The following is a 22,939-nucleotide window of genomic DNA, read 5'->3' on the forward strand; positions in this document are numbered from 1 at the left end:
GCCTGACACCACTGTTTGGACACATCTTCAGATCGCCTGGCCTACCTTTGTTCTCTCAGGACGCAGAAAAACGTCTGAAGCATGGTGCCAGTTTTGTCTCTTAATCATGACAACAAGCACTTCAGAACATATGCAGTGTTTCACCAAAGTTCCACAGTGCAGTAGGAGCGTTTTGGGCCCATAACTGGCAAAGACAGAGACGCTGTTTTTACTATTGCAAGTCAGTGTAATGCTGCATTAACAGCACAGTAACAAGAACATCATGTTTAATTCCAAGTGATTTAGAGAGGTTGGAAAACCCACACAGGCCTTACAAGTAGACCTTATAAGTACAAAAACAAGTAGTGCTCTTGTATGTGCTCTTTAGAACAATGAGCAAACACCAGCTAAAGCACCAAAATCCAACAGCTCTGCAACAAACATTGCTATAAAAAACTGCACAGCCAGCTAATCCCAGGTTAGCTAACTTTATACACTGCAGAAAATGTGTCATGCAAATAAAGTTATTTATTTCTGGTCCAATTTCATGGCACGCCATCCTAAGCCTTAGGCAGTTTTAAACCCAATTTTAAGTACAAAGTGAGAACAAGATTACTCTGAAAGCCTAGATTTAAGAAGCAGATTTCTTACATAATTCAGAACAAACCCAAGACACCCGCTGTGAAAAAAAAGCTGAAAATTATCCACCTCTCAGTTTCCAATAATACAAATCAATCTCCAAGTGCCTCTGAATACATACTTCATCAGTTAAAATAATGAGGCTTCTGGCTCTCCAGCAGCCAAGCGCTTCTTTAACAGGCGCTATATTAGTATCACTTATGTAGAACCCTGCTGCTGGAGAAACAGCAGCGAGCACTCATACAACACAAAGAATGAACACACTCCTCACCACTTTCCTTTGCCTCTGATTTTTATGTGCAGGCCAGACGAACCCACCAGTGTCTTGTAATTCCAGTGTCCCACAAGTCTTAATTATTCTGAATTATTAGACACCTGTGAAACTGGATATCATTGGCACTTACGGATGCATTCTGGTTGGCTTCCGCTCCAGGTGAGATCAGCCTGGCACAATCGAGTGGTGGAGCCCTGGAGCAAGTGGCCTGGCTGGCACTGGAAGGCCACCATGCTTCCAACCTGCAGAAATGACAGCAATATCACACGTAAAGTGTTTACAAGCTGGAGAGTAGATTGTGAACTTTGTGAATTTTACATTCAACTTTTTTATTTCCTGGCCATTATGGTATATCATTTTATTTCTTTTTACAGTTTCCAGAGGGTTGTAGAGAACACTGTCCTAGCTGAAAAAATGCTGTAGGGTTTAAAGATTTTTAAAAAAACATTTTAATACTAGTTTTATGCAAAACTACAGCTAAAATCCAGGCCTTAAGATGGATGCTGAAACTGTTTTAGATATGCAAGGCAGCTGCTACTACTACTGCTGTGTACTTCTGTCCAAGCTGCAAGCTAAAATATCCAACCCTCAAACAAGGCCAATTAAAATAGCGAGTATAACAAATTGCTTTCTTCAAATTCAACACAAAACACCACTTTTAATGTAGACTGCAGTTAAGCCACTTCATGACAGCTGATCAAAAGGCCCAAAAAATTCATGTTCTGTGGAACTTTTCAGGTATATTTGGATGAGCAGTATTTTTGGAGGAGGAAAAATGAAGCATATGCCGAACCCCGCCTACAGTGAAGCATGGCGAGGCTCTGTGATGTTTTGGGGCTGCTTTGCTTTCTGGTACTGGAAACCTACAGTGCGTGGAGGGCAAGATGGAAAAAATCAAGTATCATAAAACCTTAAGAGAAAACATCATGCTTTCTGTGAGGCACTTGAAGCTTGGCTGTCATTGGACTTTCCATCAAGACAATTATCCCAAGCATACCTCAGAGTCCACCTAGGCTTAGAAGAACTTCTGCAAGACTGTGTCGCCTGACTTGAACCCCATGCAAAATCTTTGGTGGAATTTAAGGCATGCAAACCCAAAATTATCAGTGAACTGGAGGCCACTGTCCATGAGGAATTCCTTAGGAACGCTGCCAGGAGTTGATGTCTGGCTAAGCATCACGTCCGCAGCAGATCATAACAGCAAAAGGGTGCACTGCTAGATACTAAAGATGCTGGTGATAAAAGGAGTTGAATCACTCTGAAACTGCAGCAGTCATTAAAAGTGGCATTTTGAGTTGAATTTGGAGAAAGAACTTATATTACATTACTTTGAGTGTTGAGCTATTTAAATGGGTCTTATCTGATTGGTTTATTGCAAATTTTGCTAATAAACCTAATTTGCAATGGAGGTAAAAAAATTCTGATTGCAAATGTAAATAACAGTGATATACAGTGTTAGAAACCACACAAGCAAGTCCATTTGAGATTACTTATTGACTTGGGGGAAGATTTAAGTATGCAGACTGCAGAGCGCTAATTTTATGGGGCACTGGTACTTGTTACGAGTGAAACACTAAATAAAGTCCTAGATAACTGAGTACATTTGGGAAAGGGAGAAATGAGAAAAACGTACATTTTGTTCCTCTGTTTCTGTACTATACTAGGGCCCTCATGGCACATGACATTTGTCTAAGGGACTATGCAAAAGTCTTAAATGCCTAAGCAAACTGCAAACAAACATGAAGGCAATAAAAAGCAACCCCCGTTTTTTTTACATTTAAAAAACAAAAAGGAGTTGGTATATATTGAGCTGGTTTTAAACACTGGTTTGGTTTCATGTTTCAACCAGCAGCAGTGCTACAGTTGTGGTTAGAAATGTGCATATACTCATGGACATGATTGTCATGGCAACACTAGGCTTTTTGATTTCTCTGAACTAGGGCAGAATAAGTGACAACATGCATCTTTAATAGGAAATAAAAGCAACATAATTTTCTGGACAAGTTTTCAAAAATATACAAACACCCACTTAAATGATTAATTCAGTGGTGCTGAAAGTTCTAAAATGACTTTTACCCTGCCTAGGCTGAGGCTTCTTAACGTCCTGTTAGTGATCATGATTGACTCCAGATAGTAACTTCTCTGTGCCAGCACTCATTGCACTGTACAACTGAAAAGTCCAAAAAGCTCTGTGCAGATCAAGAAGGATGATCATAGATTTACACAAGTCATGTTATATCTCAAGTAAAGTTTACATCGTCATGGACCAAGAGGCTGCCGTCCATGAAAGAGGCCACTGCTCCAAAATTGACACATTTAAGTTTGACTAAAGTTAGCAACTGACCGCATGGGCAAAGAAAAGGCCTTCAGGAAGAATGTATTATGGTCAGATAATACAAAGCCTGAATTGTTGAGATGTTTGGAGGAGTAATGGGGTAAGGCAACCCCAAAAACACTGTACTAACTGTTAACAGTTTGTTAAATGCGTTAATGTTAAATGGTTAAATGCGGAGGACACATTTTGCTGTACAGTGTACAGTGACAAATATGTGCACCTTTACCTTTATATTTCTGCAAGTGCCCTTTTGCAGTTTTTGTGTGCTACTGCTGATCAATGTGCCTATAGGATACCACTGCAGGGGCACTGCAATGGAAAGAGGTTCTAGCTTTTCTAACACACATTAAAACTCCACATGTCCTGCGTTTGTCATGATCATGGAGGTCATTAAAAAAAAAAATCCTCGTCATGCTTCATATTCGCTGGGGTCAGCTATTTCCGTTGTACTTATGGAAGCATGTAGTTCAGCATTGACATTAAGTAGACTGACAGAGTGGTGGGAGTGAAATATTAAAACGTGTCATGGAGTGACACATGGTCTTGCCGCATTAATTGATTAACACATTCTTCCTGGCGATGAACACGGCTGACGAGCCGCAGACACCGCCGCTTATCTGAGGGATACAATATCTCCTTCACTCCGCTTCAATATCATTAAGCGCCAGCTAGCAAAAAGGCTTTACAGGCTTCAGACAAATGATTTATGGTGTAGGAAGGCCTGATATTTCTCAGTGCTCTGAAGCCTCACCATGACTTGACCCTCACTTTACAATAAGGGTTTGAATTCCTAATGCCTGAGCATCTCTCGGAAAAAATGCTTATCCTCTCACAGCCTCTCTCTCTCCCTCCATCCCCCCTCCTTCTCCTTCCGAATACATGCTTCATCCGTTAAAATAATCTGTCTGTTTGATGTTGCTTCTGTGAACGTTGTTCCGTATCCCATTCCCTTGACAAAAATATTCATTGAGCTCATTTGCACTAGTGAGAACTAGAACCAGAGCTTTTTATTTCCCACGGTGCTTCAGTGCTGTGGTGACCGTTGTCCGTCTTCCCTTCCATATAGCTCAGACTGTTTTTGGAGAAGTTCTCCAGGCACAAGCCTCTGATCTTCTAAATAATAATATCACATAGATCAGTGGTTTCCAATCTTGGTCTTAGAGGCCCCCTATCCTGCACATTTTAGTACGTACCCTGCTCCCAACACACCTGATCCAGCTAATCAGCTAATCAATCTGATACAGCTTATCTGTCTTATCAATCGCTTCCTCAGTGAGTCCTCCAAGGCCAGGGGTTGGGAACCAATGGTATAGACAGGCCCTATTTGAAGGAACTGACAATTGGAAATGTATGTGCCAGGCTAATGTTTTTGACATTGTGTCTTAAACTCCCCCTTTTAAGCTGAAGTTTCTAATTTGTCGGCCTGATGTTGCATTTGTTTTATTTAATTTAGAAGCCGAGCAGCCTGTGAGAAAATGTGTTTTTCTGTCTGTGATGAACGAAGGTAATTTACCTCATAGTGGCCCCGTTTATCAGTATAAACCAACATGAACACTTCTCAAGTTCTGGTAACAGACCCGTTTCTGTGCTCATTAGGGACAAACTATAAAACGAGGCTTGTGTGTGTGTCTGCTAATCCTGCTGTGCTTGCAATGTGGGCTATTCACTTGACTTCCAAACACACACACACAAACAGACCAGGCTTGAGTGAGTCTTTGTTTTTTCGTTACATGGGCTTTCAGCCGTTGACAGTAAACCTCATCATTAGTGCAAGTAAATGTGAGAATCATGGTCATAACAGGCCACACTCAGAGAAACCCCATCAGTGCTTAACCAACTCCCACAGAATAAACCCAATTTAACTCAGTAAAGTCCCGTGTTAGCTGCAGTAGTTTGGCCAGGGTAACACTGTGATTTATGTTATTACTGAGAGGATCTGTGATATTAATCCATTATGAATCAGCAATCCGCAATGCCTTTATTTTTTTTTACAGTCAGTCTGGCAGTATTTTGGCTCCCTCAGTGCTAGCTGTCCTGTTCCAAGCTCATGCTAACATAACAACTAAACCTGCTAACAGATATAGCTGTGTTGTTATTCTCATTGAGTCTGGCACACACTCTATATGTTATTTGATGTGTTTCATACATTTATTACAGAGACATGAACTAAGATATACTAGCTTGCTGCTGTGTCAAGCTAACTGCACATTAGGGCAGAGCTCCGGGCTATTGATGACAGGGTTGTGGGTTCACACTACTATACACTAGTCAATATGGAGACAATAGTACTCTACTCTTCACCCAAGTACGATTGGAAGAGGTGGGTCTTCAGTCTGCGGTTGAAGACAGCGAGCGACTCTGCTGTTCGGACACCCAGGGAAGCTCGTTCCACCACTTCGGTACAGGACAGAAAAAAGTCTGGACGCTTGTCCTCCATGGATTTTAAGGGATGGCGGGTCAAGCTGAGCCGTACTTGAAGCTGGAAGGGCTCTTGGTGCGGATCGGCTTTTGACTATTGCCATTAAGTACGGAGGGGCTGGTCCAGTCTTGGCTTTGTAGGCCAGCGTCAAGGTTCTGAATCTGATGGCCTGGGCAGCTACAGGAAGCCAGTGAAGAGAGAGCGCAGCAGTGGAGTGACATGGCTGAACCTAGAAACGTTGAAGACGACCCGTGCCACTGCATTCTGGATGAGTTGCAGGGGCCTTATGGTGCACAAAGGAAGACCAGCCAGAAGAGAGTTGCAGTAATCAAGTCTTGAAGTGACGAGAGACTGAACGAGCACCTAGGCGACTCTCTAGAGAGAAAGGGTCAAATTCTCTGGATGTTGTACAAGAGAAATCTGCATGACCGAGTTACGTTTGCAACATGACTTGAGAACGATCACTGATCATCCATGACTACACCAAGTCTTCAAGCTTCTGTAGATGAAGTGACTTCCGTCAGGCAAGCGGAAATACGCCCCCCCCATCCCAGTTTCTAAGACGTGTTCTCATATACGTATCTGTGCTGAAAATGAAAGAGGACAGACTTGATTTGACCTCAGTCCACTGCCTTGAGGCTTACTTTATGCCTCTGGATAAAAGACTTGAACTTGCTTACTTGTAAACCATTGACACTTCTGTCCAATCAAACACTTGTTGACACTTCTGTCCAATCAAACCTCTTATAAAACTTCATTACTGAATCAGCTCTGCTGAAAGTAATTCAGCTCCAGTAGTGCGTGAGAGTGAACTGAGGTAGGTAGTAGAGTTGTAACACCTCTGGTCTTAATGTGAGAGACAGTGTGAGTGTGAGTATTGATTTTGTCGTTACCTTGAAGCCAACGTTCTGTTCATAGAGCCATAACGCGGCGTTCCAGGGTTCTCACAGGTGGTGCGGGTCGGTTCTGGAAAGAAGGAGAGATTCACAAAGTGAGTGACGGAGAGAGACACACAGAGAGAGGCAGAGAAGGAGATATACGAAGGGAAAGGGACAGCAAGTGAGAGAGGGAGATAGCGAGAGAGACAAAGAGAGAGAGAGACAAAAAGAAAGCATCAGAGAATGTAAGACAGGGAACGGTGAGAATGAGAGATAGAAAGTACAAAGATATAGAGACAGTTATAAGAGAAAGGATAGAATGATGGAGAGACAGAGAGAGAGAGACATAGAAAATAGACAAAAGACAGAGTGACAGAGACAGAGGTAGAAAGACAGAGAATGCATGACCACATGAGAGAGACAAGACAGAGACACGGAGAAAGAGGACAGAAAGATGATGTGTGTGAGTGAGACAAGACAGAGAGAAACACAGAGACATGGAGAGAGATAGACAGACAAGACAGACTGGACACACAGAGGAAAGAGAGACAGAGACAGAGATAGAGGAAGAAAATGATGAGAGGGAGCATGACAGAGAGAGAGAGAGACAGAGAGAGAGAGAGAGAGAGAGAGAGAGAGAGAGAGAGAGAGAATGAAGAAAAGACAGAAAGAAGATGTGTGCGACAGACAAGACTGAGAGAAACACACAGAGGAAAGACAGAGACAGACAGAAAGGACAGAGTGAGAGACACTGAAGATATACAGAGACTGCACTCCAGAGAGAGACAAGACAGAGAAAGAAGGAGACACAGAGAGAGAACGAGAGATAGAGACAACACACAGAGAATGAGTGTGAGAGAGAGACAATACAGTGTGAAGACAGAGAGAGAGAGAGAGAGAGAGAGAGAGAGAGAGAGAAGACAGAGCAATCAAGATCTCATCATGCACTTCCTCTGCCTGCTCCCCATCATCACAAAATACAGCAGGCATAAAACTGTGCAGCATAACGAGGGACAGTGCTCTGCTCATAAACATTCAGTCCTTCTCTCTCTCTCTCTCTCTCTCTCTCTCTCTCTCTCTCTCTCTCTCTCTCTCTCTCTCTCTCTCTCTCTCTCTCTCTCTCTCTCTCTCTCTCTCTCTCTCTCTCTCTCTCTCTCTCTCTCTCTCTCTCTCTCTCTCTCTCTCTCTCTCAGGGAGCTCTAGGACCTGCGTTACTGTGATGGTTATGGAGCCGGTGTTTATGTAAGTGCTGCAGCGGTGTTGGAACAGTGATTTTTTCCCCTGCTTTTTTATAGGCAGTGTGGGGAGACCCAGCAGGGGGCAGTGTTGCTACAGCTGTGGGGGGGCTCGGAGCCAGCTGTGCTGCTCAGTATTTGGAATGTGGAGCACATCCGCGAGCTGACGCAGAGAGCGAGGATTCAATGCAGGCGTGCAAACGGCAGGACAGCCTGGAAAGCCTTATATAACGGTGCTGCTGCGTCTCGCTTGCTGCGCTCCAGCGAAAACATTTCCCATACTAAATCACCACCTGTGAAGATGCAGTTAGGTATTGTCATACACACGCAGGGGGCTGGGAGTGTGTAAGTGTTCACACAACGTTTTCGGTGGAGGGTTGGTTAAGATGCAAATACTAAGCGTGCTACGTGCATGGAGGCACACACACACACACACACACTCACTCACTCACTCACTGATAGGCCTGCATACACATAGCCCTCGCACACATTCACACCCTCACACATGGCAGTGGGACACATTTCTCATGCTATTCTCTAGTAGATTCTTGAAAGGCAGTTCCTTGAAAGGCAGCACGCTCATTTTCTATAAAGGCAAACTAGACAGTGTGAGCATTTTCAATACAGTCAGTCCAGTAGCTGATAGTGTGACTGGCCAGTGGGGTGTGCTGTAGCTCTGTAGGTGTGTATTTGAGAGTGAAGGTGTGTGTGCAGATACCATTTGACTGTATTTTTAACATTAAAAACAAAAGCTGTGCCTGATCCTCTTTGGTGAAGTGCAAGGAGTGTGATCTATCATCTATATAGTGGCAAATTCAGGCCTGGAAAGTTAAAATCCCTCACTTTTTTTGATCTGAATTTGCCACCTCTGGCAATAAGTACCAGTGAAGTGCATGAAGTGCTATAATTTACTCCAAATTACACAAAAGTACCTTACTTGATATCACACTGTGGCATCTAACATGGCCTCAGTTTTATATTACTGTAATGCCCTAAACTGCCTAAAAGCCCTAACCAAACATTGAGCTCCTACAACTCCGCCCAGCTCCCTTGCCGGCCATTCATCTCTCCCCAATAATGCGGCAAAAAAGCTCTGACCAATTATTCAATTACTTACTCAATTAAAAACAATTATCGATGCACTTATTGATGCCAGGAGAATGCTTTCTTCTGGGAAATATAAGTGAGGAACTGTAATCAGATAACTAAGGCTCTTAGGAGGACAGGAAGAGCGTTTGTTAATTACACATCATGAAATGGATAGGGCTGATAAAAGTGCACTAAGCCTTTACACGTACGTGAGGAAATACGAGCCGAATTACAAGCTTCTGTTAGGCCCTGGTTGAGACGTTGCCAGATGCTCAAAGGCAGTTTGCACAAAAGCTTCTTGCAAAGCTGCTGTGATTAAAAAACTCAGAGATATGTAAAAAACTCTGAGCTATGTAAAAAAAAACAAAGATATGTAAAGGCAGCAGGAGTTTGCCACTGACGGAATGCTACTGCTTTAGTTAAAGTAGCGTGTGAAACAACGGTGGTATATGTATGCCAGAAAACAATGAGTCACATTCATAATTTCTTGTCTAATGTGAGAATGTGAGTGCGTTTGACTTTTAAGCTTTGTTGTAGAGGAAAATAGCCTAAAGGACAGAAACAGTGGCCACACAGGGCCCTGTAGAAAGGGGTTAATGACAGCCTCACTCCTGTCAGGTAAGGATTACAACAGTTTCTTGAGATAATTCCTGCCCTATTTAGCTCCCTCTTAATTGAAGCAGGTCATCGAAGCCCATATTTCACTCAGTGATAGTGTGTGCCTATTTGAGCATTTCACCTGATCGAGGTCTGGTGATTTTGCTGGTCAGTCAAAGTGCTCGATTATGTCTCTTGAAGCACACACAGATCAAATGGAAAGGAAACTGCTCAAAACAACAGAGTAATCCTTACCTGGCAAGACTCTCACTGTAATTACAGCAAAGGAATGAATAATGAAGTATAGAGAAGAAATAATGCATGTGACTGATTTTTTATCCGCCTTGATTAATAATGGATAACAGACTAAGCATTTCCTAAGGCATTTGTGGTGCTCAGTGCACTTATCATTAGAAGGCATTCAGTCTTAAATATTTGTTTAAAATATTAAATATTAAATATTTAGTCTCTCAAATCCCACAAAAGTTTAGGCATTTTCAGATTTCCAGACTCTTAACTACATAACCTAGTTTAATTTGTTTAATATTAGTTACGGAATGCTTCATATTAGCTACTGAATAATAAAACCTAATACCTGAATAATAATAATAATAATAATAATAATAATAGTAATAATAATGATAACAATAAGAATCTCTCTTAAAGTAGAGGAGAGAGTTATGACTTTGAGAAATCAAAGTGGCTTGCAGTTTAACCCCTATAACATAGGTCTATTATTTGGTATTAGTCCTAATGCAAAAATGATCAATTATTAGGTAACTGTTTGGTTTAGCATATCCTGTGGAGTCACAGGGTTTTATTTTGGGGCATGTGAAACTGATGTTAATTATGACAGTAATGTACTTATAAGAGTAACAATGTGTGAGCTGAAATACATGGTCTAAGGGGTTAACAGATTTCTCTCTTTAAATTTCAAAAGCCAAAAAACTCCAACATGCGATAATGAAGCCACAGCTGATCATTCCTCTGTTCAGCCAGTTTAAAGCCCCATTTCTCTTTAAACAGAGCAGTCTGGCTCAGATTATAAGCCATGTTTGCTTTTGTGAAAGATTTGTCTTGCATGGTTAAATAATTAATTTGAAAACCCTCTGTTTCGCTCCGCTTGGGTCTGAAGGCCTTCTTCAGTGTCATTAAGCGAAGCCCAGCAGACAGCGGTACCGTAAAAGACGGCAAGGGTGGCAACATAGGGCCGACTTTGTCAACTCCTACAGCTCTGATGCAATTTAGCTTCCCCTAGCCACGGCTCCACATTTCATATCTGTGTTCGCATCCTCTCGCCTGCCAACTGCTCCTTCCCTCGGAGGCCACTAAAAGGAATGGCCTTGTTCTTCTCCACAATAACTTTATCAATAAAGCACGGAGGTAGTTTGGGGCAGCAGCGGGCCGGGCCTGCTGAGGCAGTAGAAGGGCATTGATTTTTGGGGGGGTTGCTGTCGCTAAAACACTGTTGTGCTTGTTCTTAAGCTCTGCGATAAATAAGAAAAACACGACTCCGTGGCGAGAGGCGATCAAAATAATGAGGCTCGATTGCTGAGTTACTGACAAGTGCTTTTTGTGAAGAAACTCGGCATACTAAAGACTGAGGCCTGAATTGCTTCAGAGGCTCTGGAAAAGGCCACCACACCTATTTTCTCCTCTTATGAGCTTACTGATTTGAAATGAAAAAGCATTAAGTAGAAATTATTTAAGTGGCACTAATTGCAACCATTTGGTGCATTGAGTAAAAAAAGCACACTAAAGTACGTCAGAAAAGAGGCGGTTGATATTATGTGCCAAGAAATGCTGTTGTTTACAGAGTCAAGTGCGGCATAATTGAACTTAAAGCCCTTAAAACAGGATCCACTTGCACTTGCTTTGTGAACCTGATGCTCTATGCAGAACTAAATGCTAAAACAAGCTATTTCTTCCTGATTTGCAGCACCCATATGGATAATACATGATTGCAGACACTCAACAGCCAACAGTTGTGCTCAAACATTGCTAGTTAACAGCCTGTTCTGATGAATCAGAAGAATGGACGTGGTCTGATATATGGACAGCCGTTTTAGTCAGACTGCAGACGTCTCTTTATCTGCTTCCTCAGATGCGTTTGTCATGAATCATACTGTGACTACAGGAAGCAGCAGTGCAACTGCATGTATTTTGTCCATATCATGCAGGCATGACATGCACGCACACACACACACACACACACACACACACACAAATATACAGACAGATACACATACGGTCATATCGCTGCTCTACTTCCCCAAAGAGAGAGAGAGTGATTCGTGTTTCCTTACAGGTGGGTGGCTGGCATAAGCTGGATACTAAGAGCGCATCAGTAGAGCATAGCATTGGACATCCTGTCCTGATGGATTTCACTAGGTGTAACTCCACCATCAACACAAACAACACGCTATAGCAGCAAAGTCCAGGCGCTAAGAGTAAAGCCAATTTTTTATATGCTTCTTCTCAAATACACAAAGCTTTTATAATTGGGTCAACATTTAGAAATATGTATAAAATGAATACAATTTTCTGTAAAAGGATGGTAAGTCTGCTGTACTGGCCATTAAGGTGCACTTTGTCACTGACTAAAGCTCATCTCAGAGGGCAATTGAAACCTAGAGAATCCTAAAGGTTGTTGGATGAGCTGTAGTCCATACCTGTACACCTACAATATATCCCAAAACGTTGGTAGTATAAAAAGTGGACAGTAGCAACAGATGGGCTGTGTTCATACAACCATATAAATATAAATCAAGCTAGAATATTAAGTTGGTAAAATATTTAAATTTCATGCGCTGTAGTTACTGAAGGCTTTTGGACCAGCAGTGACAAAATAATCATTTGGAAAGGCCAATGGAGGGAGCTTGGCCTATTTCTAGAATGGTCACTGCAGATACACACAGGCTGTGTTGTGGTGCTCTTGAGTACACTAATTACCAGGCACAGTGCTGTTAATCACTAAAAGTAGCAGTCATAGCTCCTTTATTTCTCTAACAGTCATAATGTAGACAACGAAGGCACGATTCATTCCCTGGCTCAGTTATTATGAATAAACCAATCTATATGAAAAATGTATGTTGACTAATGTGATATAACATACAGACTTATTCAATTTCCTTAAACTAAAAACAGCTTATGAGAAGCATAGATTCCGTCAGAAATGTCAAATGTCTTGTTTACTTTAAATGTTGTTGGATGTATCATAGAGACTCACTGATATAAGACCCACATTCTGTGTTTAAAAGAGCTGTAACGTTCCAAAAGGGAAAACACTCTGACAGATCTTGATCTGCCAGCCTTAAGGGCCAAGATGCTTGACTTAAATCAAACTAAAACAAGCCTTATTTCAGCGTCTTCTTTATGATTTTCTCTTATATTGAAATTTTTTCACATTTTCCAAACTTTGAGGTCATAAATGTGTGGTTATGAAGAATGCGTTATGCATTTACAGTGAAGAATGCAGGTACCTCCTGTAAGCCCATTTATTGTGGAAAGACCCATTTCATCTTTCAGCTGACAGTGATAAAGCCTTGATGTCCTGGTGAATGAATGTGATTAAACTAATTCAGATCCAGTATAACAAGCAGGGGGTGGGGGTGGGGGGGGGGTATTGACGTACCTATGCAGCGGGGCTGGAAACCGCTCCATGTGCCGTCGGCCTGGCAGAAGCGTGTGGTGCTGCCCACTGGGATGTAGGGGGCGCTACAGCTGAACGACACCTCAGACTGGTAGATGAAGCTGCGGCCTTCTCTGAAGCCATGGGCCGGCACTCCTGGATCCCCACAGAACTTAGCTGAAAAAAAGAGAGAGATGGAAATACATGGTCACTGTCATGAAAACACATCTTTATATGTTTTAGGGTGTTTTCACACTAGTGTTTTTTTCAGACCCGGGAGCGCTTGGTCTGAGAGTTCGCTACGTTTTGTCAAGTTTCAAAGCTGGAAGCAGAAACCGATCTGTGGTCCTCCTGAATTTGGTGGTCTGGGGTTCACTTTAAGTGGATTTTGGTCTGGTCAGCTGCAAGTCTGGAAGCTATCTGCTTCCGATGCTGCATGTGGAGTTGCCTGGGTTAATTTTTTCATGTGACTTCTTTGCCTAATTGCCTGCATGGCTAAAAACCTTGTCTTTCAAGAACGTCTCCTTGTTTGCAGCTGTTCCTGCAAGGTGAAATGCCATGAACAAACTCTAGAAAACGCTGTTCTTTGCCGCTTGAGTGTTTGTATCCAAGGCAAATAATAAAATGCAATAAGCGGAAGAACCTAAGCCCCACCATTTTGCAAAAGTGGCGTTCAAAATTGTGCAACTGATCCACAGTTCGTTTGGAATTCTTCTGTGTGAAAGCAAACCACTGATAATTAGACCCTCCTCCCCAAATGAGCCGACAATCGGTCCATGCGGACTTTTGTTTTTGTGACAAGTGTGAAAACGGCCTTAATTACATAAGTTATTATTATTTCTTTATGTCACACTACATTTAATTCACAGCTGAAGTTAATGTTTCATAGACCAAAGGTTTTCTTAGGACAGCAACAATATGGGAGCTTAAAAAAGGGCAAACTCAAAGTAAACAAAGAAGTCTGCAAAGGCAATTCCACCAAAGCATTTAGGCACACATAGCAAGAGCCAAATCAGTGCCAGCTGGTCGGAAACCATAATGAATATTTGTAGGATTTGGCCGCGGTTGCCCTTGACGTGATCAACATCCATAAGCGAAAAAGAGAGAAATAATGAAAGGGGTTCTCATTATAGTGCACTGTGTCACTTCCATGCCCTCACGATAACCTTGCACTGATGTTCTGTTGAATGACAATGATTCCCATCTTTTCTTAAACTTCCATCATCTCAAATCTCACAGATAATTCAAAGCGTTTTTCATTCCCATCCACAGCATGCTTCTGAGAGTGTGAGAAAGAGAGAATGGGAGGCCTGAGGGGTCCCAGGGCGAGCATTAGCTGTGACCCTGTCACTGTCCAGCAAGCAGTGCCTCCCTGGAGGGGGAAATCAATAAGGGTGGGAGCTGACGTCACCGGCAGGGCTGATTCATAATGAATGTGCCGAGCGGACTCCTGCGCTAGGATCCTGCACTACAAACTTGACTCTTCTTGATGAATTATGGATGCGCTGTCAAGATATAAAATAAGAGAGGAAAAGAAAGAGAGGGACAGAGAAAAATCAGTACGCAGACTACAAAGTCCAGGGCACACTTTCATTCCTGCAGGAGCATGAGCTCTCTTCTCTTCCTGCTGCTGCTGCACACTTCAGCACACTGGAAGACAGCACCTTTCTGGTTACAGGTGATGCACTGAATTTGAATGAATACTGTTGACTGATCTGCCATTTTTGCATTAATCATATGAATTAATTTAGCTTTTATTTATGCTTTTAAATAAAACTGAACTGAAAAACGAGATTAAAAAATACACTTTCATTATTACAACGCTGGTCGATTCAGTAGATCTCTAAGGATGTTAGCTGTGGGTTTAAGTGATTTACACAAAAATATCGCAATTTTCAAACATCGCTGGTATCATCCCTCACAGGGTCCTCTGCACTACAAGGTCACTAAGGAAACATGTAAATATTTAAGTTGTTCAAATGGTACCTAACTCTCCTGTACATTGAAATGACATCATCAACCCAGACTGGAAACTTCAGCTAAATGTCCCACACAAACCTGCAAGCTGTGTCAGGTGCGGGAGTTAGGTTGCTATGACAGTAGTAAAGTACTTTTTGTGTTGTGTTTAGATGAATATTCATAGCAACATAATTTTAATGTACAGGAGTGTCTGTTTGATTGTAGCATATACACAAAATATGAGCAAAAGTATTGGGACACCTTTTATTTATTGTTTCTTCTGAAATCTGAAATTAAAAAAGGGTTTATCCTGCTTTTGTTGGAATAACTGTCTCTACTGTCCAGGGAAGGCTTTCCTCTAGATTTTGAAGCATTGCTGTGAGGGTTTGATTGCATTCAGTGACAAGAGTGCTTGTGAGGTCATGATGTTGAATGATCACCACCTAAATTCATCCGAAAAGCATCGGATGGAGCACCATCATTCCAGAGAGCACAGTTTCACTACTCCAGAGCTCAATGCTGGGTGTTTTTATACCCCTCTAACAACACCCTTGGCATTCACTGGCTCCTAGCCTGACACTCTGTAGTCCCACCCCCAGCTAAAACAAAGATTCTGATTTGCCCTGCCTGTGAGTTTAACTCTCTGCTGTCCTACCCCCAACTAAAACAGATATTCTGATTGGTTCTGCCTCTAAGATAGACTCTCTGTTGTCCTGCCTCAAACAGAAGAGATTCTGCATGGTTCTGCTTTTGAGTTTGACTTTCTGTTGTACCTCTTGACGTTGTTGCATGTACAAATAGACCAATAGTGGTGGCGAGAAGGCTGGACTTTAAACAGTCGCATTAAATCCAGTGAAATTCCAGACATATTGCACAATTTTTACGTACTGGCCGCTTGTGAGAAGTCTTTGTGTACCAATGCGAACCAAACCGTAACTTTTGTGTACCCCTACACATACCCCTACCACTTTTTGGTGCCATAAAACTTCCTATAACATACAGCAGAGCAGCATATGAACATTACCAAGTATTACAGAGCATCTGTAAAAAAAACACACAGTTAAATGAATAAAATGATGTACTGGCATTGGTTCGTAAGTAGTAGCAGTTAAAACTTAGGCTGCGTCTGTACTGATTAGTGCATCTCATACATCATCTCTCGGCCAGCTCCACTCATGTGAAGACTGGCAGACCAGACAGTTGGGGGAGGAGGATATGATGGCATTAATTGCGCGTGCAGATTACCTAGGTGTCTTTATACAGCTCCCTCTCCTCACTGTTTTTATGGGAAGGCATGAAATGTTTGACACCTTGGTTCAAACTAATTTTAAGGGACCATTCAAATCTGTCTGTGCTCTCTAATGGTCTAATGTCTGAAAGAAAGGTTAGCACAAAGATCTCTGTCATCACTGAGCATTATTATTTACCTAGAATGAACATGAACTTATAGTCCTTCAACCTGACTTCTAACCTATGTTTTCGATAAAGCTTGCAGCATTATCACGGACCATGAAATTAATAACACATCCTAAAACCATGTTGTTTCCTGGATTTTCTTCTTCACAAGTAACAACAACATGAACACAGTTGGATAAACGTTGGAATCTTCTCATGGGAATGGTATAAAGATATGGTGATGGGGTTAGAGATCCACCATATGTCCAAATGTTTGTGGACTCACCTTCGAATGAATACACTCAGCTAGTATAAGTTGCACCCATTGCTGACACAGATGTGCAAATGCACGCACAGCTTGTCTAGTCCTTGTCTAGAAAGGCACTGCCAATAAAATAGGACTCTGTGGAGCAGATAAACATGAACCTATTGGCACAATGTCTAATGCCGGGTGTGGGACATAGGGATATAAAGTCCCCTAGCATTGAGCTGTGAAGCAATGTTCTCTGGAATGGGGGTGGATGGTGTTTTGAAGATCTAAAATTCTGTCCTCACTAATGCTGTTGTCACTGAATGCAATCAAATACTCAGAGCAATGCTCCAAAATCTAGTAGAAAGTCTTCCCTGGACAGTAGGGACAGTTAGTTCAACAAAAGCAGGACAAACTATTTTTTTTATACCCTTGATTTTAGAAGAAACAATGGATGAGGCAGGTGTCCCAATACTTTGGTCCAAATAGTGTATTTTAGATTTTGTGCAGCTCTCTAGCTGACACTTGTCAACATCTCCAAAGTGGTGCAGGAACATTCAGAACCTTTCACAGCTGGCTTCTGCCTGTATTGTCAACCCACTCTGCCATCTCATCTAACAGAACTAATACAAGTCATGTGGCAGCTGGTCTCTGGAGGCCTCATGACACCAGCAGTGCCACTTTACGCTCAGCAAGGGTGCCCTCCTCTTAGATAAGCGGGGCTCTGTTTGCTTTGCCCTGTGCTTTTGGGGTTGCTGACCCAAAAGTGGGTTGACAGGCACTGGGGTCAGTGCCTGGAGCCCTGCAGTAATGTTTAGTGGAACAAAATGTGCAGAATTTCTTTACGCTAGGCTACAGCTACGGCCCAGAGGATGCACCCACAAAGCCAGCTAGATAGGGTAAATACTTGCACACAGAATGTGCTACATACAGGTATGTGAATAAATTAGGACACCAATGTCTGTTTAACATATTTAAACATCTGGACATTTGATTTGAACAATATTGAAAGCTGGGGGTAATACAACTAAATGCATGAAACTGAAGAAATCTCTTTAATAATCTTTTATAAAATGTAATTAATAGAAATGCAGTTTTCTTGTGAGGAAAAAGTTAGAACTCATCCACATTTGCTACTACTTAAAATGTCTAATATTAGAATCAGGTGCAGCACATAAGCTGCAGATGATTAGGAAACAAAAACATGACTGGACTCTTATTCTTCATATTCTGTATTGGGCCTTATTGTTTCATGAAGCACAGGAAATTCAGTGCATCGTCAGTTAAATTAAGCTGTATGTAAAACCAGAAAAGTCTGGAGAGGACAGGTGGGACAATTACTCAGAGGCTGTCAGAATTATACTGTAACAAAGCTGTACTCACGCAAGCACTGGGGCACCTCTCCGCTCCAGGTACCGTTGCCCACGCAGGTGAGGATGGCAGGGAAGGAGAGTTCGTAACCTGGGGAGCAGCTGTAGCTCACGCTCGTTCCCCACTCAAAGTCGCTGCCCTCCAGCAGCCCGTTGGAGATGGGTGGCGGGGCAGCACATGTCACAGCTAGAGAGAGACAAAGAGCATAGAGGGTTGATTAGCACAAACAAGGATATTCATTCTCAACAGTTTCCAATAATATAAAACCTTCATTTAACATTCTCACATAGTTTAGCATGCTTTTTCTGTTTCAGTAAGAAGCTGTTAATTCAAATGTAATTACATTATTGCACCTTCACAATTACATTCAAGATAATATGCTGTTATAACTATTGTGATATAGTTGTGTAATTACACGTCAAAACTATTGTTGATAGATGTGTATTTACATTGATTATTTACTGGATGCATTATTTATTACATAGGTTAGTTATTCAAGACACTTAATATAAGTGGGTCCAATAACTGTAAAATGGCTCTAGTACTCTAGTAGTTACTTCACACATGTAAATAGCTTGTAGAAAGGTGTAAAAAATAAGATGTTAGATGCAGGTCCAGAATGATGCACAGTGACAATTGCATAATAACTGAGAAATCTGTCTAACACTGACACCCTGTGCACATGTATTTCAATATTTTTGAAAATGTAGATTTTTTCTCTGGCAGCATATGACAAAACCTAACAACATAAAGCAAAAATGTTCCTACACGCATGTGTGAGCATGCCAGCCAGGAAGGGGGGCTATCAGGTGTGCTGTCAAATTCCTCAAGAAGCAGCGTAATGGCCAAAGCAGACCTAAAAACACTTCAGAACTGAAGCACATTTTCTCAAAACAAAAAGATTGTCTTAACTAGACCTTTTTGTTGGGCATACAAAATACATTTTCTTGTACTGACAGGGTTTATTTTGTTATTGTCCTGGTAATGCTACTATCTCTGAATCACCTACAAAATCTCTACCCTGTAAAGCCTTTTTCAAAAACCTGTTTATGTGGACACAAGGTCAAAACACAGAAAAAAGTAAAAAAAAAAAAAGAAGAAAAAAAAAAGTATGAAATTGAAATTTGTATCCAGAATGCCCTATAATTTGCATGTTGTAATGCAATCGCTAGCCATATTCCAGCTTCTAGCTTTAGTCTTGTTAGTACTATAGATGTGTGCAATAACATGGATACAATCAGCTTTTTTTACATCCAACTTTTATTCAAAACATCATTAGAATAGCAAATCTTGAATCCAGCATTAATGTTACTGTTAAGTCAAATAATAAGCTGAGTATAATGCTACTCCACTAATTACAGCATTTTATTTACTAATCTCTTGTTGTTTCCAACACCTGGAAAGGGATGTGTAATGCAAAAACTGCCCTGTCTGAAACCACTTCTACTTTCAATCTCAAAATGTGTAGGCTTTAGTGCTTAAGCTTTTACTGCAGGGAGTACAATTATTTTTATTCAGGTTGGGGAAAAAAGGAAACGTCATAAAGGAAGAAAGGCAGTTCGATTCTGCATTAGGACATATATGGGTGGTGACGCATTTCTGTGCAGTTGTAGCACTACAGAGTCGACAGGTTCATTAATTAGCAGCTGGTAATTTCCAGTGAAAACACAATGAAACCCAGTAGTTAGCTTTTTCTGAGTTTAAGGCGCAGTGTTTTTGTATACCTCCACAGAGCTGTGCACTAAGCTGTCTCCTATAGTTATCAGTCTCCAGGCACCACATCCTAGTGCTTCCTAAACAAACACACTCGCACAGCGACACACACCCACACACACTGTACAGAATGTGTGGAGGCAGGAGAGAGTCAAAAGCACGGCTTTGTTAGTTTGTGTGTGTGTGTGTGTGTGTGTGTGTGTGTGTTTGTGTGTGTGTGTGTGTGTGTGTTTGTGAGAATCTGTAGCCTAGCTCGAGTGGATGTCTGTGATGACTCATGTCCCCTCTGTAGGCACGATGCCACCCCCACCAAACACACACACACACACACACACACAGGGACAGGCACGGTTATACACACACACAGACTTCTTGTTCATTCACACTCTGTGCCACGGCGAGGCAGGCTGGCTGACAAAGCTAGCACCATGAAGAAACGGAATAGCGGATGAGGTGGATTTGCTGATACAATGAGCAGCCTGTGTGGGATCAGCCCTTATTACAGAAGGCCCGAGGTTGCAGGCCTGCTAAGGGGACTAGTGACTGGAGGTGAGGCTCAAGTCTACGTGACGGATTTGGGACACAGCCCGCAGTAGGATCTGCTGCTGCCACAGTCAGACTCCCATACAGTGAGTTAATTGGGAAAGTGACACCATGAGGGAGAGGCGCCATCCCAATTATGGCTCCAAAAAACAACGCACAAATATGTCTGGCTGAGCGGGGCTTCTTTATTAGCCAGTGATCACGCTGCCGTCCCCTTGCTGGCATAATAAAGACTATAAATGTGTAATAAATCCCTGAATGCTTTGCTGATATTCTGAATCAGTTTTGGACACGGCCTGATGCACATCCACGGGGACTGGACCGGTTTGGGGCTTTGGAGTTAATGAATACTTAATGCCTGCAGTTTTCACAACTTCAGCCTTTTTCCTCATAAAGACAGAGAGATATAGAGAAGCAGAGAGAGAGAGAGAGAGAGAGAGAGAGAGAGGCAGACAGAGAGAACAACAGAGAAACGATGGAAAAGTAACTGAGAGACTGAGAGACAGATCAAGGGAGTTGGAGAGAGTGAGAGACATAACTGTGAAAACTGAGTTAAAAGCACTGGAAAAGAGAAAGGGCGAGAGAGAGAAAGAGAAAAAGGAGAGAGCAAAGGAAGGGTAGAGAGTTTGAGAGATAGAAAACATGAGCGACAATGGAAAAGAGGGTGAGAATGAAAGATGAGCAGGAGAGAATGAGCGAGAGAGAGAGACAGAGAGTGAGCGAGAGAGAGAGAGAGAGGGAGAGAGAGAGATAGAGAGAGTGCACCCAAGCAGAGAGAAAGGAAGGCAGGGAATGGGAGAGGAAGAGAGATGTGGAGAGAGTGTGATGGTGCGTTCGACTGCTCAACGGAAGGTTGTATGTCCCTGATGGTTAACTATTGAGTACAACTTCACTCCATTTGGGTGCTTGTTGGAAAATACGTCCACTAAGACAACATGGTGCCGTCCACAAACACTGCATGTCTCTATCAAACTAAATTAATTATTATTGGTCAGCTGAGCGCTGGAGTGTAAAAATATAAAAATTTGGTTAAAAATACAAAAAAAGGTGAAAGACTGCGATATACATCACATCTCGTAAACTAGAATTCAGAGTTTCCCACTTGTGAAAATGACTTCACTGGCTGTTCGAGTGCAATTTACAAGTGTTACAAGCGTATTTCCCAGTTTCTGACACCACTCGACTGCAGCATAAGACAGAGACAGAGAGGGAGAGGGAGGGAGGACGTGAAGGAGGAAGAGAAAGAAACACATAACAAAATAAACAAATATCATGAACATGGATGAGAGAGGAGTAAAGAAAGGAAGAGGGAAAGAGTGAGAAAGAAAGGGAGAGAGAAAAATAGAGAGATTGGTGAGAGAGCAAGAGAGACAAGCTTGCGAGAGAGAACAGACAGTGCGAGAGAGCAAAGTGAGGGAACACATTAATGAGAGGGAAAGCAAAGGGGTGGAAGAGAGAGATGGGGAAAGAGTGAGAAGGATGAAGAGGGTGAGGAGAGGGAGATGGGAGATGGCGTGAGGGAGCGTTAGAGAGTGAGATAATGGTGGAAGAGAAAAGCAATGGAAAATACAGAGGGAGAGGTAAAGAGTGTCAGAGAAAGAAACAGAGAGTGTAACAAAGACAGAAGCAAAGAAATGGAGAGACAAATGCTAGCATGAGCATGGATACGACAAATAGACAAAGACAAAGTAAACGAGTGAGGAAGGAAGGAGCGGGAGAGATAGCGAGAGAAATATGAGAGACAGAAAAAGACAAAAGGCAAAAAGAGAGAGAGAGAGGGTGTATAAAAAATAGAAGATAGAGAGAGAACAGAAAGAGAAAGTGAGAGCAATAAAAAGAGCGAGAGATGGAAAACATATACACTATATGGACAAAAGTATTTGGACACCTGCTCATTCATTGTCATCCTGCTTGTGTTGGAGTAACTAGTGTCTCTACTGTCCTGGGAATGCTTTCTACTAGATTTTGGAGCATTGCTCTGAGGATTTGATTGCATTCAGCGACAAACCTCACTTCCAACTCCCCAGCTCATCCCAAATATATTGGATGGAGCCATCATTCCAGAAAACACAGTTCCATTGCTGCACAGCTGAGGGGGCTTCATGCCCTTCTGGTTTTTGTTTGTCTGCTCCAGAGAATCCTATTCTATTGGCAGTACTTCTCTGCAGGGACTAGACGAGCTGTGTATGTGCTTGTGCACATCTGCTGCAGCTATGGGTGCAGCTTAAAGTAGTGGAATGCATTTTTTAGAAAGGGTGTCCACAAACATTTGGACATATATCCACATACAAGCACAAACAATAACCACACACACACACATGCACGCCCATGCTTCAGCACTTCTGCTTTGCAGATGGGAGGCTTTTTTCATGACATATTGTAGGTCAGCTTCATTTCTGATAGATTAACATACATATTCATGAGTGTGCGAAATTCAGAGCAGTTCAGGCTGAGGGCACGATGCTCAGGATGCGTCAGATATGTCCGCACAACATCGTTTTAGAGGCGGGAGGCACCCTCTGCCTTCCACAATAAACGAGACATCTGTGTCTATTATAATGAGCTTAGCATAATGGCATTCGAGGCCAGGCCCCTTTTGTGAGCACAGAGAAAGCAATGACCAAGGCCTCAC

At 42.2% G+C, this 22,939-nt stretch overlaps 1 protein-coding gene across 1 annotated transcript in view; it reads right to left on the minus strand.

The window, feature by feature from the left end:
• Positions 1–22,939, minus strand: part of csmd3b (CUB and Sushi multiple domains 3b) — a 548,309-nt gene that overhangs the window by 13,876 nt on the left and 511,494 nt on the right. The window contains exons 60-64 of the mRNA XM_072674465.1: positions 18,064–18,237; positions 13,080–13,253; positions 6,540–6,612; positions 1,749–1,755; positions 1,023–1,176 (exon numbers count right to left, since the gene is read on the minus strand). Of these exons, the coding sequence (XP_072530566.1) occupies positions 1,023–1,176; positions 1,749–1,755; positions 6,540–6,612; positions 13,080–13,253; positions 18,064–18,237 (582 nt within the window). The remainder of the gene's footprint in view (positions 1–1,022; positions 1,177–1,748; positions 1,756–6,539; positions 6,613–13,079; positions 13,254–18,063; positions 18,238–22,939) is intronic.

Source organism: Salminus brasiliensis, chromosome 3 (genome assembly GCF_030463535.1).
Source record: "Salminus brasiliensis chromosome 3, fSalBra1.hap2, whole genome shotgun sequence".
In the NCBI taxonomy this organism is placed as follows: Eukaryota; Metazoa; Chordata; class Actinopteri; order Characiformes; family Bryconidae; genus Salminus; species Salminus brasiliensis.